We start from the raw sequence: 12,456 nt of genomic DNA on the forward strand, positions 1-12,456 counted from the left end.
GCTGAGCTCTGGGGTATGAAGTGACACTTTACTAATAGTATATAGAACACATTGGTGCAGTGTATGTGAGGTGAATGTGGTCACACAATGGCTGATCTGAGCCCAGGGTCTCACTGTTGTATCAGAATCTCCTCCTAGAATCTATATATAGGGAGTCCCCGTGTGACGTCACAGTGTGAGGATGGATACATTGTATCTCATTGGATGAGGGCTGTCTCTTCTGTATACCTCTATCCTCCTCCAGGTTCCTGTGTTACAAAGTACCCATGTGTCTCCGCGTTACATTGTTACAATGTATCCCTAGTCTCTAACTTTATTACATGTATCGGTGTTGTCTGTTCTGTCATGTATGGAATCTAAATCAGAGGAGTGAGAAATACCTGCACCCTCCTCCTCATACCTCCTTATTCCCGCCCAAACTCCTCCTCAGGGAATGGTGCTTGTGTCCCCATATATGTATACCCTATAATATATATTCATTCCTAATATCTCATAGCCATGCACGTTTTAGCCTTGTATCTATAAATGTTTATGTGTGAAAGTTGTAAATATTTCTCCAGACATTGAGCTGTTATTGTTATAAAGTGACTTCAAAACCATAAACAACAATAAATAGATTTTACACAGACACTGAGCTCTCTGGTTGCACATGTCTGCAATGTCTATGCTGGCTGGGATATCTTCTGCTGGGCTCCTGGTCCACCATTTGACTTCCAGTGGTGGATTTCACCTGGTCCTACCAGTCCAGTGCTGGGAGAAGGTCTAATAGTAATCAAGGTGAAAAGGTGACAATGGGTTGTCCTCCCATTAGTTGTGAAATTGGCACTCGGGACAGTGTTGGGTTCTTGGTCCACCTTTGGGCTCTGTGGTTGATTCCACCAACCTTCACCAGTCCAGTGCTGGGCCAAGGTTTTGTAGCACCCGATATGAAAAGGTGACAGTGCAATGTCCTCTATTTAGCTTTGAAACTGGCATTTCTGGGACTTTTGGGTTTTTGGACTCCCTTAAAGAGGAACTAAACTCAAAAGTGCCTAAAACAAACAAAAAGGATGACACATGATCAGCCTTCCATCTGGTCCCACGTCGCTATCCGTCTCCAAGCCAGGCGCCGTTATCTTTGCCTCTTTTTCCTGGTTCTTCTTCCTATGTCACCCAACGCAGGTGCAAGATCGTATGGCATAGGTTGGAAAAAAAAATTGCGCAGGTATGAGATCAGCAATTTATTCTCTTTTCACCAAAAGGCTCCTGATCGGACCCTGCTTAGGCATGCGAAGAAGGAGCACCCAGGAGTCCCCCGTGATGCGTGACGTAGGTATCCCGGGATCATTAATAAGATGGCGGTGCTGTCTACCCTTTTATGTAAAGTGAAATTTCTGAGTTTTAGGTACGCTTTAAGCTCTGTGGTTGGTTCCACAAGCCCAGTGCTGGGAGAAGGTTTTGTAGCACCTGATATGAAAAGGTGGCAGTGCAATGTCCTCTATTTAGATGTTAGATGAACTGCTTCAGTATTTTAGGCTGCAGGTTTTGCCCTTTTTGCATGCCAAGCACCCAAACTTGCCACATTTTCTACCTACCCGTCATGTATAGCCATGTATACATATACCATGCCTTATAATAATGCAGAGCCTCTTGGAGGTGTGACAAACTAGGAACGCAGAGAGAAGCACACAGAGACCAATCACAGGGGACCAACAGGCCAGAGGTTTAATATAGGGTCTTAGATATAACACAGCAAGGTTCTGGGCCACTTCCCGGTAATCCGAAGCCAAGAGAACTAACAGTTCCAGCAATACCAGCAGCCAGGCAATCCTGAACCTCTGTTGTGTTCACTGACACAGGTCCCTTGTCTCTCCAGCAACATCCAGCAAGGAGAGAGCACTACAAGTCCCAACAGTTTTTAGCAGCTCTCCATGGAAGCACCACAAATCCCAGCAGTACTCACAGTATGTGTTCAGCTGTATCCTTCAAGTTAGCTGACCCCCAGCCTCTGTGTAGCAGATCCTTGAAGCATGCAAAGCCAACCCCCAGCGCAGCCTCTGATCCCCCAGTCAGAGAGAACAAACTCCATGTGTCCCCTCTCAGGCCTTAAATCATGTCTTGGAGTCCCAGGCACAGGGGTGGAAAGGGGGGCACTGAGCCAGTTAATAAGCCAGTCACCCACTCAGATGAACACTGCTGATAGCAGAGCCTTTGTGATCTGCCAGCCACAAGGGACAGGTATGGTGAAACAGGAATAAAGACGCAAAGCAAGCTAGGGGATCAGTAAGAGGGAATTTTGGCTGCAGGGATCCACTTTCTCTCACATGAGGAACCAAAGAATGTATCCAGGAATGGGCCAGGAGGTAGACACTGCCGGAGGTATAGGTATATTGGGGTATATATAGGTATATTGAGGTATATTGCATTCTTTTAGGGGCATTGATATAGGTTGACTGAAAGTTTAGACACTGCCAGGAATATTTCACTTGGTATCACCAGTTCTGGAGACAGAAGACAACCCTGGGAGGTAGAGAGCAGAGATAACCCACACACATCTGCATGTATTGAACTGACACACATGGCTAGTTTTGTGGCGTACAGCCCAGAGAGTTTGTCTGCATTTAGTTCATTAGGCCCTACGTCAATGTCAAGTCAATGTCAGATTTCTGATGCTAAAAAAAATCTTTCATGATCACTTCCAATGACAGGCAAAATAATGAGTGCTGTACACACAATGCTTTTCAATTCAGTGGAGAGAGGAAGATGAGCAAGCAGCACCTTGCTGTGCTCTTCCCTAAAGAAACACACAACAGTTGAACAGCTTGTTCAATCAATGACCTACCAGTGAACACATGCTGGGTTTTCACAACCTTCATCTGGTGCAACAATAATCTAGCTGGATAATACATTTATCACAAGAATGCAGTTGTCTCAGCATAGACTATATATGTATCAGAATCTCTGTTTCCCTTAGAGATGAATGGTGGAATTGCTGCATCCACTTGTGTCAGCATATCTAATATTTATTATTAATATTATTATTATTTATATAGTAGCATAATCCTTCATGGTCCTGTATAATATAGACATTACAGAAACAAATATTGATACATAGTTATTGCAGAATACAATAACAAGTTCGAGCAATACCACAATACAAACAACAAAACTTAGGCAGACCCTTTTAGCCGGGTGCACCACCCAGTACTTTTCAGCAGCCACCCAACTGTTTTTGGGTGATTACAAAAGAGTTGAGTCATAATATTGGGGCTTTAAAAAATTCTGGGGAAAATACTGATAGGGCTTTATTTATAAAACAGGGAATCTGACATTCACTCAAACATTCTCTATTGGATTTCATCTAGGTTCATGTTTTTCAATGGCAGTAGTTGTTTCCCACCAGGAAATGTTTGAGGGAATGTCGAATTCTCTTTTTTACAAATAGAGCTCAATATGATTTGATACTCAATATGATTTGATAAATTAAGTGTATCAAAGAGCAGACAAATTAGAGGGAGGACCTTGTGAGTTTACAATCTAGAGGGGAGTGGATGAAGTTACAAGCAAGGTGAAAAAAATGTGGATATTCTATACAATCCTGATTAACATGGGCTGTGACCCACCACATTGCGTGTTACTGCTTTGAAATTCCTTAGCATGCCCCATAACTACACTGAGGTGTGTGTGTATGTATTTATATATATATATATATATATATATATATATATATATATATATTGTAATATTGTATACACATAGTCATACATACACATCATATATTTGGTGCTGACAAATAGTAAATATTCCTCATATGTCTGTATAGCTGTGCAGGGACAAGCAAGAATCTTTGCTTACCCACAAACCCAAACACACATTTTTACTGCTAACAGTTTATGTAAAGCTTTTCTAAATACACTGAACTTCTCCCGTTCTTCAGGAATTCGGGTAAAGCGCACAGCGTCTTATCAGCTGGCAGACTTTTCTGGTATTGCATTGTTCGCAGATGTGCTGGCACCATAGAAACATCACAGATAAATAATTAAGTATGTGAAAATTGTATGACTTTTGGGTATGACAAAATCACCTTTCTAATAATAGGCACTGGAATTAAAAGGCATTTTCTGACGTAACTAAGGAATAAATGTAGTTGGGTTGATTTAGAACTTATGCTGTTCACTTTGCAAGAAGTTTTTTAAAGCTTTGTGAATGTGGACTTTAAATATTTAATCATGTACAAACAAAATTCTTTGCATGCTATTTGGTATTCATTGCAAAATAAAATTTCACTACATTCACGCTTAAGGGTTCATTTATAAATATTTTATTTTGTAAAAAAAAAAAATGAACATCAAGAGGACCTTTCCTTTGCAAATACAAACATTTTCAATTTGTTTCAATTGTCTTTCTGTGTGCCCATGGTCCAGCAGCAGCCAGGTTATAGACTGCACTGTGGTCTATTGGTTTAATCTTCATCATTTAATTTTTCTTTTCTATTAAAGGGTCTGTGAAAGGAAGACTGGGAAGCGGTGTCAGTCACAAGGCCATACCAATAATTTACATTATTCTGAGCCCAGAATGTCATGTAAGACACAGGTCACAGAACAGACGGTTTTGAGTCTACTAGAAGAAAGTGTCAAAAATATTCCAAAGTTTGAAAACAATGAAGACCATACTCAGGGTGGCTGTAGTACGAGCAATGACTTCAATAGGACCTTCTTTTTAAGGCACTCTTCTAAATTGTCTCACAGCACCTCTAACACAACTATGGAGATTCTGAATCGTATTAATGTGGAATGCAATCAATTAACTAAAGCAGAAGGAGAAGAAGAGAGTCAGCATCTTGTGCAGTCCAAGGTTCAGAATGGTTTTAGCCAACATTTTGAGATTAACAATAATATCCTTAAATTGGATAGACACTGCTTATCTTCTTCTAGTAAAGTACAAGGTGTTGAAACAACAGTGCACCCAGAAAGTGTGAACACCACTACAAATAGTGAATCTTTATTTAAAGAATGCCACACTAGTACTTCATGTAAAGTACAGAATGTGAAAAACACAGAAGATCATTCTCAAAAAAGCACCATTATCAATGGATCTTCAGATAATTTGGGGGGTTTCCAGAAGACTCCCAGGAAACAAAAAACGCCAACTAGAAGTTTGGAAAAGATTGACCCTAACTTCCAGGGTATTGAGTTTCAGATGCATCTCTGCTTTGAGGAGGAAAAATGTGATGATTTCCGGCTCATTGTGTCTTCAGTTTACAGGTACACAATACAAAGGTTAAACGGGGGGCTCAATAGGGCACAAAGGTGCGGTATGATCCACTGAATAATAAAAATCATGGTGCTAAGGGACTCCTTTCATGACTTGAGAGTCCAGAAATGTCTGTCTTGCTCCAGCTATTGTAGCTCTTGCGTTCAGATATAACAGCTACTCTTCCTATAGGCAAAGTAAAACAGTGTTTCAGTAAAACAGAAGTTTCTGTTTAATACAGTCCAATAAATATTTTCTTTAATTTGATAAATATGAAATATTACCAATTTCTTTCTTATTCTACCACATGTTGAGGAAAAAGTTATATAAATAAATACACAGATTTTCATTTTCTTAACTAACAAGCCAGTCCTGTCCTCACTAGGTGCTTGCAATGAGAAGTTAGGATTCTTATTGATCACAACAAGCACTCTATAGCCTGGTTACGATGTTTTTTAAACGTTTAGAAGCATCTGATGATTGTTTACATTTAATAGCTGGCAGCCTGACAAGATATGGGGTTCTGCTTATGTAATGACTAGACCCTTCATGTGAGCATACAGCCTGAATAGCCAAAGAAAGGACAGCAGACATTACCTGCTCCCTGCAAAAAAAGTTAGTTTCATTTGTATGGATTAATGTAGTGAATCATATAATGATCATGATTACACACCCGTTGTCCTATAAAATTCAGGCATATCATTGCATATGATATGCTGCTATACCAACTTTGGCACTGAAAGCAAACCACCAGCGAGCATTTGTCCTTGCATACTAGGTAATGCTTTCTGAAAAAGGAAAATTAGTCCGTCTCCGGCCCTGGGTTTTGGGTAAAAATTTTTTCAAAGATACCCACCAATTTTTATAATATACAACTGGTATAACAACAGCTGAAACATGAAACACAAAACAAATTCTAGTTGTTTAATACATAAAATCATTTTAAAAAATGCTATACACATGTTATACCATAATATTATACATTCCTAGAATCAACAGAAACCCAGTGAAATGAGGTTGTGTTATATGCATGTAGAAATACACCTACTTACTTATTATGTATAGGAGTTACCAGCATTGTATGCATTCTGAGCACTAATGTTTGATTTTCTTACAGCCAGGGAAGAAATCGGAGAAAGAGCACAAAATCCAGAACCCGAATTAAATCGACTTCGCTGTCCACCGGTTCAGATGATGATCAGACTCAGACAGCTTCAACAAGTATGTGATGCAGTCCAATGAAAATATTTATAATGTAATATATACAAATATAATGTCTATGGACTTTGTAATCATCAGCATATTTGAATTTATATCTTGTAAACACTAACCAGTTGGCCATCGCATGTAGTAAGCATCTAAAGCAATTTTGCTTAATCGGGGTTCCCCCTGAGGTTGCTAGGTTCTAGTGAGCAATGAGGAATTTGTGTCTCTCAGGACAGTTTAATAGATACCAATGATCTTTTTGGCTTTTCATAAGGGTGGCATTCTTCCCACTGGCCAGCATTGTAAGAGACAATCTTCCCACTGGTCACCATGCTAATGTACTGTGGACTGTGGATATATTAAATAAAGCAAGGGTTCATTGAAGAACTGAAAGTTAAAAAGGTTGAGAAACACTGATCTAAAATATCCTCAAAAACATATATGTCAAATCTCACACATTTTATAGCACAACTGACTGGTCTTCTTTAAATCTTACTTTAGGAGTGTTGGATACAGATTCTAAAAAGAGTTCTGGCTGTTGCTTAAAAAAAAAACAATTTGGCAGACATCAGCAGGCAGTTAACAAACTTCAGAGCTGCTCTTGATTCTTGTTAAATGCCTGTCTTTATAAGGGAAGATTAAAAAATGTCCCAGTAAACTGGGCTGAATGGTAGGAGGTGTCCAAACACTGATCATCATGAATCATGCCACCACATTGTATATTGATAGAAATATCTGTATACTGATAATATTCATACCTCACCATATAATGATACCGAGTGTCTATACCCCGATAATGATCACACTGCACCGTATAATGTATAATGATACCGAGTATCTATACCCCGATAATAATCACACCGCACCGTATAATGATACCCAGTATCTATACCCCGATAATGATCACACTGCACTGTATAATGATACCGAGTATCTATACCTCGATATTGATCACTGTATATTGCTATTAAATTTCTGTTTCTAGGAACAAAGCGATGTGCCTCTTGTAAGACGCAAAAAACTCCTCTGTGGCGAGATGCAGAGGATGGAACTCCGCTATGTAATGCCTGTGGTATCAGGTAATAAATGCATCACATTTATAAATGAAGATAAAATTAGAAAAGTGTTGGAATCTACTCAGGATACTATGAGCATGCAGTTGATATTGAACTAAAAAAGTGTAAACTTTAGGACATCATAGCATTACAGAATAACATGGCGACTACGTTCTTTCTATTTCTGAATCTGGGGTTACATGATGTAGCCAGGTTAGCTGCAAACTGTTAATTACAGTTATTTATTAGTACAATGTGTTTATTTGGAAATAAAAGCAGTGCCTGCTTTGAGCATGCAAGTTTGGTAACTGCAATGATTCAACCCCTCTGAGACACATATTTCATTTGTATGAACCAACATTAGCAATTCAATCTCCATACTCACACTGGTAGGTCACGCACATAACAACTATTCTTGGTGTGACCACAAAGTTGGTTTTACACCTTTCCGTGTCCTGCCAACATACACAGTCCACAGGCTTGGTCCTTACAGGCTCTTAGTGTGTAGGTTCTTTGCTGAAGTTCTTGGACACAATGAGATGCAATAGACTCATGATCTGATAATCTAAGACTTGACAGTACAACAGGTACTCTTAGGATAGTTCATATGTGTATCAGTATTTGCTGACTTTCACAGTCTGTCTCGAATAGCAATGTTGCAGACTCATAAAACATGGTACATTTAGCACTCTGCAGAGGTTCCCTTACTTGTTTAGCAGTTCTTGGTGTTGGAAAGGAGCAGGTCATAGCCATTTTTTTATCTCTGGAATCGAAATCCCTGGAAAACACAACCAGCGGTGCCACATTCTCTCCAGAACTATTAAACCCCATCAGTATTTCTACCACATGGAAATCATGGATTTTTTTCCTTACATATGTTGCTTTTAATTGTAATTTTTCTCAGAGACTGTTGTATTACAAATCCAGCAATGGAAGACAAATTTCATTACAAGCACGTGGGAGGTTGCATGAAAAAAGTAACAGGTCCTAAAAATATTGAAGGATGGGCAAAAGTCCCCCTTCCTGTTATTCTAGTTATATGTTAGTCCTGTTATATTTTAAGGGGGATCAATTTACTGCAGGTGTCTTAGGTTGTAACTGGGCCCTGTTATTTGCACAGTGAAATGAAGAACAGCTATATATTATGTTCCATGTGTTTGTGTTTGTGTGTGTGTGTGTGTGTGTGTTTGTGTGTGTATATATATATATATATATATATATATATATATATATATATATAAGAGAAAGGGGCTTCAGGGTTGCTTTTCAAATTTTTTATTTCATAAGAAAGTTGTTAGAGATAATATACATCAGAACAGTAGTATGTGTATCTATCTCCTATTATATAATCATGGGGTGCAGACTTTTGACCTGAACATAAATAACCCACTCTAGGTAAACTTATTATCATATAGCGTAGCCAATAAAACGTTTTGTTACCCAACGCGTTTCACCTAAAAGGCTCAGTCAGGGGTATGTAACCGACGTGTACGCTTGGTTACAATGTTGTTGGTTGGAACTATATCAGTCTATTAAATCACTGGTAGGGAGTGTAAGATAATAACCCTGAGTACAGTACAGGTAGTACAGTAGTTAATAATATTGTAAGAAATATTGGTAGCAGTTCTGAGATCAAAATTATTTTGTGCACAGGGTACCGGTCGTTTTGATCCTGCACAGAGTGAGAAGAAAAGAGGGGCAGCGCTATTGCTTTGTCAGTCAGTCAAAACAGTCTTTTGACAGATGGACACCGCAATAACACTTACCTGTTATCCCTACCTGTTACGTGTTACCTTGCACACAAAATAAACATTTGTCTAAAATCATTCATGGACAATGAATTTCCCCCCAACACAAAGCGCATCTCTCTGCCACCATGAAGAGCACCTTCTGTGCTTCTTTAAAAAATAATTTCCAGTTGTCTTCAGGTGGGACATTGTCAGGTTCCTCTTCCTTCAGATCCTCTCCTGCAGGGGGAAATCCTAATGGGTGCAGGACTAACATGATTACCTCTCTGCATCCCTGCATATAAATAAAAAAGTGAGAACTCTTTAATTTTAGAATTATCATTTTATTTTCTTAAAAAATGTATTTTAGGAAAAAGAAGCATGAAGTGAATTCTTCCACATAAAGGCTTGTATTGAATTTTATTTACCGGGGATAGGTTTTTGGCTGATCCCAGCCACTTTTCCCCAACCTTTGTTGTTCTGTGTTCTCTAACTAAAAGCTTCTACAGAGCTCTCCGTACAGAGAACATTTCACAGGCAACTCCCCTGCTACCCACTCACAGTTTCCACACAGAGCTGGACATTATCCCACATTCCTGGCTGTGCCCGGGAATTCCCACTCCGCACATGTAACTAACTTTTTCCAGTCTTTTTCAAAAAAAGTTTGAACTCCAAAACATCTCCAAAACAAATATACATGAAAAGCACACATCAATTCTCTGTATATTTTGTGTATTACCAGCCTCGTGGTAAGAGAAGACTTTTGCAGAAAACTAGCCATTTGGATTAGATGGAGGGCAGTGCGAGAACCTGCTAGTATAAAAAAAAAACTAACATGTCACTATTACATGTAACATGTATTAATTTATAAGTGGGTCACGTCAGCCATCTGTATAATAAATCTAACTCCACAGTTTGCTACAATTCAGGTTTACAAACCTTTCCTACTATTAGAATTTCATTTGTTTGCTATAAATAAAAATGTAGCTTTATTTGGTAGTTGGTTATTCAAGATAGGATGATTAGGACCTCATTATAAACAATACACTTAGGAAATATATCTATCTTTAAAACTGTTATTCATATGTGATAAACATTATAATTTATTATCTGGCATTGTCCCATTATGAGGTCTGCAGGAGATTATTTCTACTCATGTCTATTTTGGTGTTCTCATTTCTGAGTTAAGTCCTTGTCTCCTCTAAAACATTTTCATGTGATTTTGCTGTGGGAATGATAAGAACTGTCACAGAATGCTTTCTATTCTTTAAACAACAAGCTGATATCTGCAGGACAAACTCCTATAGCAGCAGGACTGCTATACGTGATTCCAGCCATGGACAGAAAAAAAAACATAAGGGTATTTTAAAATATTTCCAATGGTCATTTCGTTAATTTTTTGGAGCTAAATACCAGTCATATCTCTGCCTATTTGCCAGCCAATCAGTGTCTCTACTCATGGGTGGGAAATTCAGGTTTTGGTAAATTGATAGACCGCCATTGTTAGAATTGTAGGCATCAGTCAATTGAGTCAGGGGGCCTGATTTATTAAAGCTCTCCAAGGCTGGAGAGAATACACTTTCATCAGTGAAGCTGGGTGATGCAACAAACCTGGAATGGATCTGGTCCAGGATTAAAAACGTTTGCTAACAAATAGAAAATTACTTGTAGGAAATCCAGTCCAGGTTTGCTAGATGTCAGATGAAATCAGGCCCAGGATGTCAGGTCCATAGTGCATGGTTTTACTTGCATATTTTACCACACCTTCAGCATGACAACCTTAGTATAAGGTTCCAGTGTTCATAGAAAAATATTTGCATTCTGGCACCTGATGCCGCTGAACAACTCCTGAAATATATAAATGGTAATAATTATTGCCTGCTTTTTTTTACAGACCATCCAAAGTAAAAAGTTGTGGATGCTTTGAACGGTCTTCAAATGGAAATGCTCCTACCTGTTTGTAATAATTTCAATGGTACTAGGAACAGTGGATTGGTGTATATGACACAACTTGAATTGAAGCCTTCTTTGTTCAGGGATAGCAAGAATTTTTGTTGTAAATTGTATAGTTTGGCAGAAATACTTCATTATCTTACAATACTTGTTAAAATGGTAAACGTATTTTTCTGTAATTTCTTGCATACATAAATATTAATTGCTTTTGTAATGTCTTATAACTTCTGCATACATCAGGTACAAGAAGTATGGCATGAGGTGTGGAGAGTGTTGGAATATCCCGAAGAAAGATGGCAAGTCATGCTCCAGATACTGTGGATGTGGAGGGGTGTTCAGAGCTCTGATATGAGAAGCTGGATGCTGGTGATCTTTGAATTCAGGTGACTGTTTTCCTTGTATATCTGGAACCATGCTGATCTTTATTTTCTCATCATCTGTACTTATCTCCCTCATGGTGCAGTGCTGGTGTAGTTATAAAAACTGTGTAATGATGATCAATTTACCGGTATATGATAATCCTGCCCTGAAGTAACTTACTATCTACTCTTTTTACCACATCCCGAAGTTGTGAAGCACCCTTTTGGTGTTATGTTTAAAAACTGCTCCTGTATCCCAGGTCTTGGTTTTCATTAGATACTTGAACATTTTATCTAGGGGAACAAGAACAGATTTTCAAACAATTTTCAGACATCCTAAAACATGAACATTTTTGGCCAGATTGGGTTACTCCTCTCTCATTTCAATTGGTACTTTGGGATAAATGGATCAAACCCCCTGCTTGCTCCATTCAGATTTAATGACATCTGTGTCCTGCAGCATTTACCCTAAATTATTCTGAAAAGAACATGCTGATTTGCATCGGGTACGATCATTGCAGATCACGTGTTTGCCTCAAAATAGTTACATAATAAAAAATATATTTTCTTCATGACTTGTCTGTGATGGTTGACAACTATTCAGGACATGGCATAGCTACCTGTAGCTGGAAACATTTATCTGACTATGTTCTGCAATGTTCAAGATTTTTGCCCCTTCAGCCATATGAAATTAAAAATTGCTGTTCCAGATTTCACTGGGATTGAATTGTCACACATCCTATCCTGTTGCTGGCCAAATGTAATCTTCTTCGACACATTCTGTGGTGATGGCAACAAAGCTGTGTGCCTGTAAATGCTGAGGTATGTTCCCTGACACATAATTTAGATGAGGAAGCTTCTTTTATAAACTGTGAAATGTCTTCAACATTCTAGAACAAGCCTAGTTGAGTGTTAATAACACTG

At 38.6% G+C, this 12,456-nt stretch overlaps 1 protein-coding gene across 1 annotated transcript in view; it reads left to right on the plus strand.

The window, feature by feature from the left end:
* Positions 1 to 11,546, plus strand: part of ZGLP1 (zinc finger GATA like protein 1) — a 15,943-nt gene extending 4,397 nt beyond the window's left edge. The window contains exons 2-5 of the mRNA XM_072403054.1: positions 4,479 to 5,243; positions 6,350 to 6,453; positions 7,424 to 7,517; positions 11,414 to 11,546. Of these exons, the coding sequence (XP_072259155.1) occupies positions 4,479 to 5,243; positions 6,350 to 6,453; positions 7,424 to 7,517; positions 11,414 to 11,525 (1,075 nt within the window). The 3' untranslated portion in view covers positions 11,526 to 11,546. The remainder of the gene's footprint in view (positions 1 to 4,478; positions 5,244 to 6,349; positions 6,454 to 7,423; positions 7,518 to 11,413) is intronic.
* The last annotated feature ends 910 nt before the right edge of the window (positions 11,547 to 12,456 follow it).

Source organism: Pyxicephalus adspersus, chromosome 2, assembly GCF_032062135.1.
Source record: "Pyxicephalus adspersus chromosome 2, UCB_Pads_2.0, whole genome shotgun sequence".
Taxonomy (NCBI): Eukaryota; Metazoa; Chordata; class Amphibia; order Anura; family Pyxicephalidae; genus Pyxicephalus; species Pyxicephalus adspersus.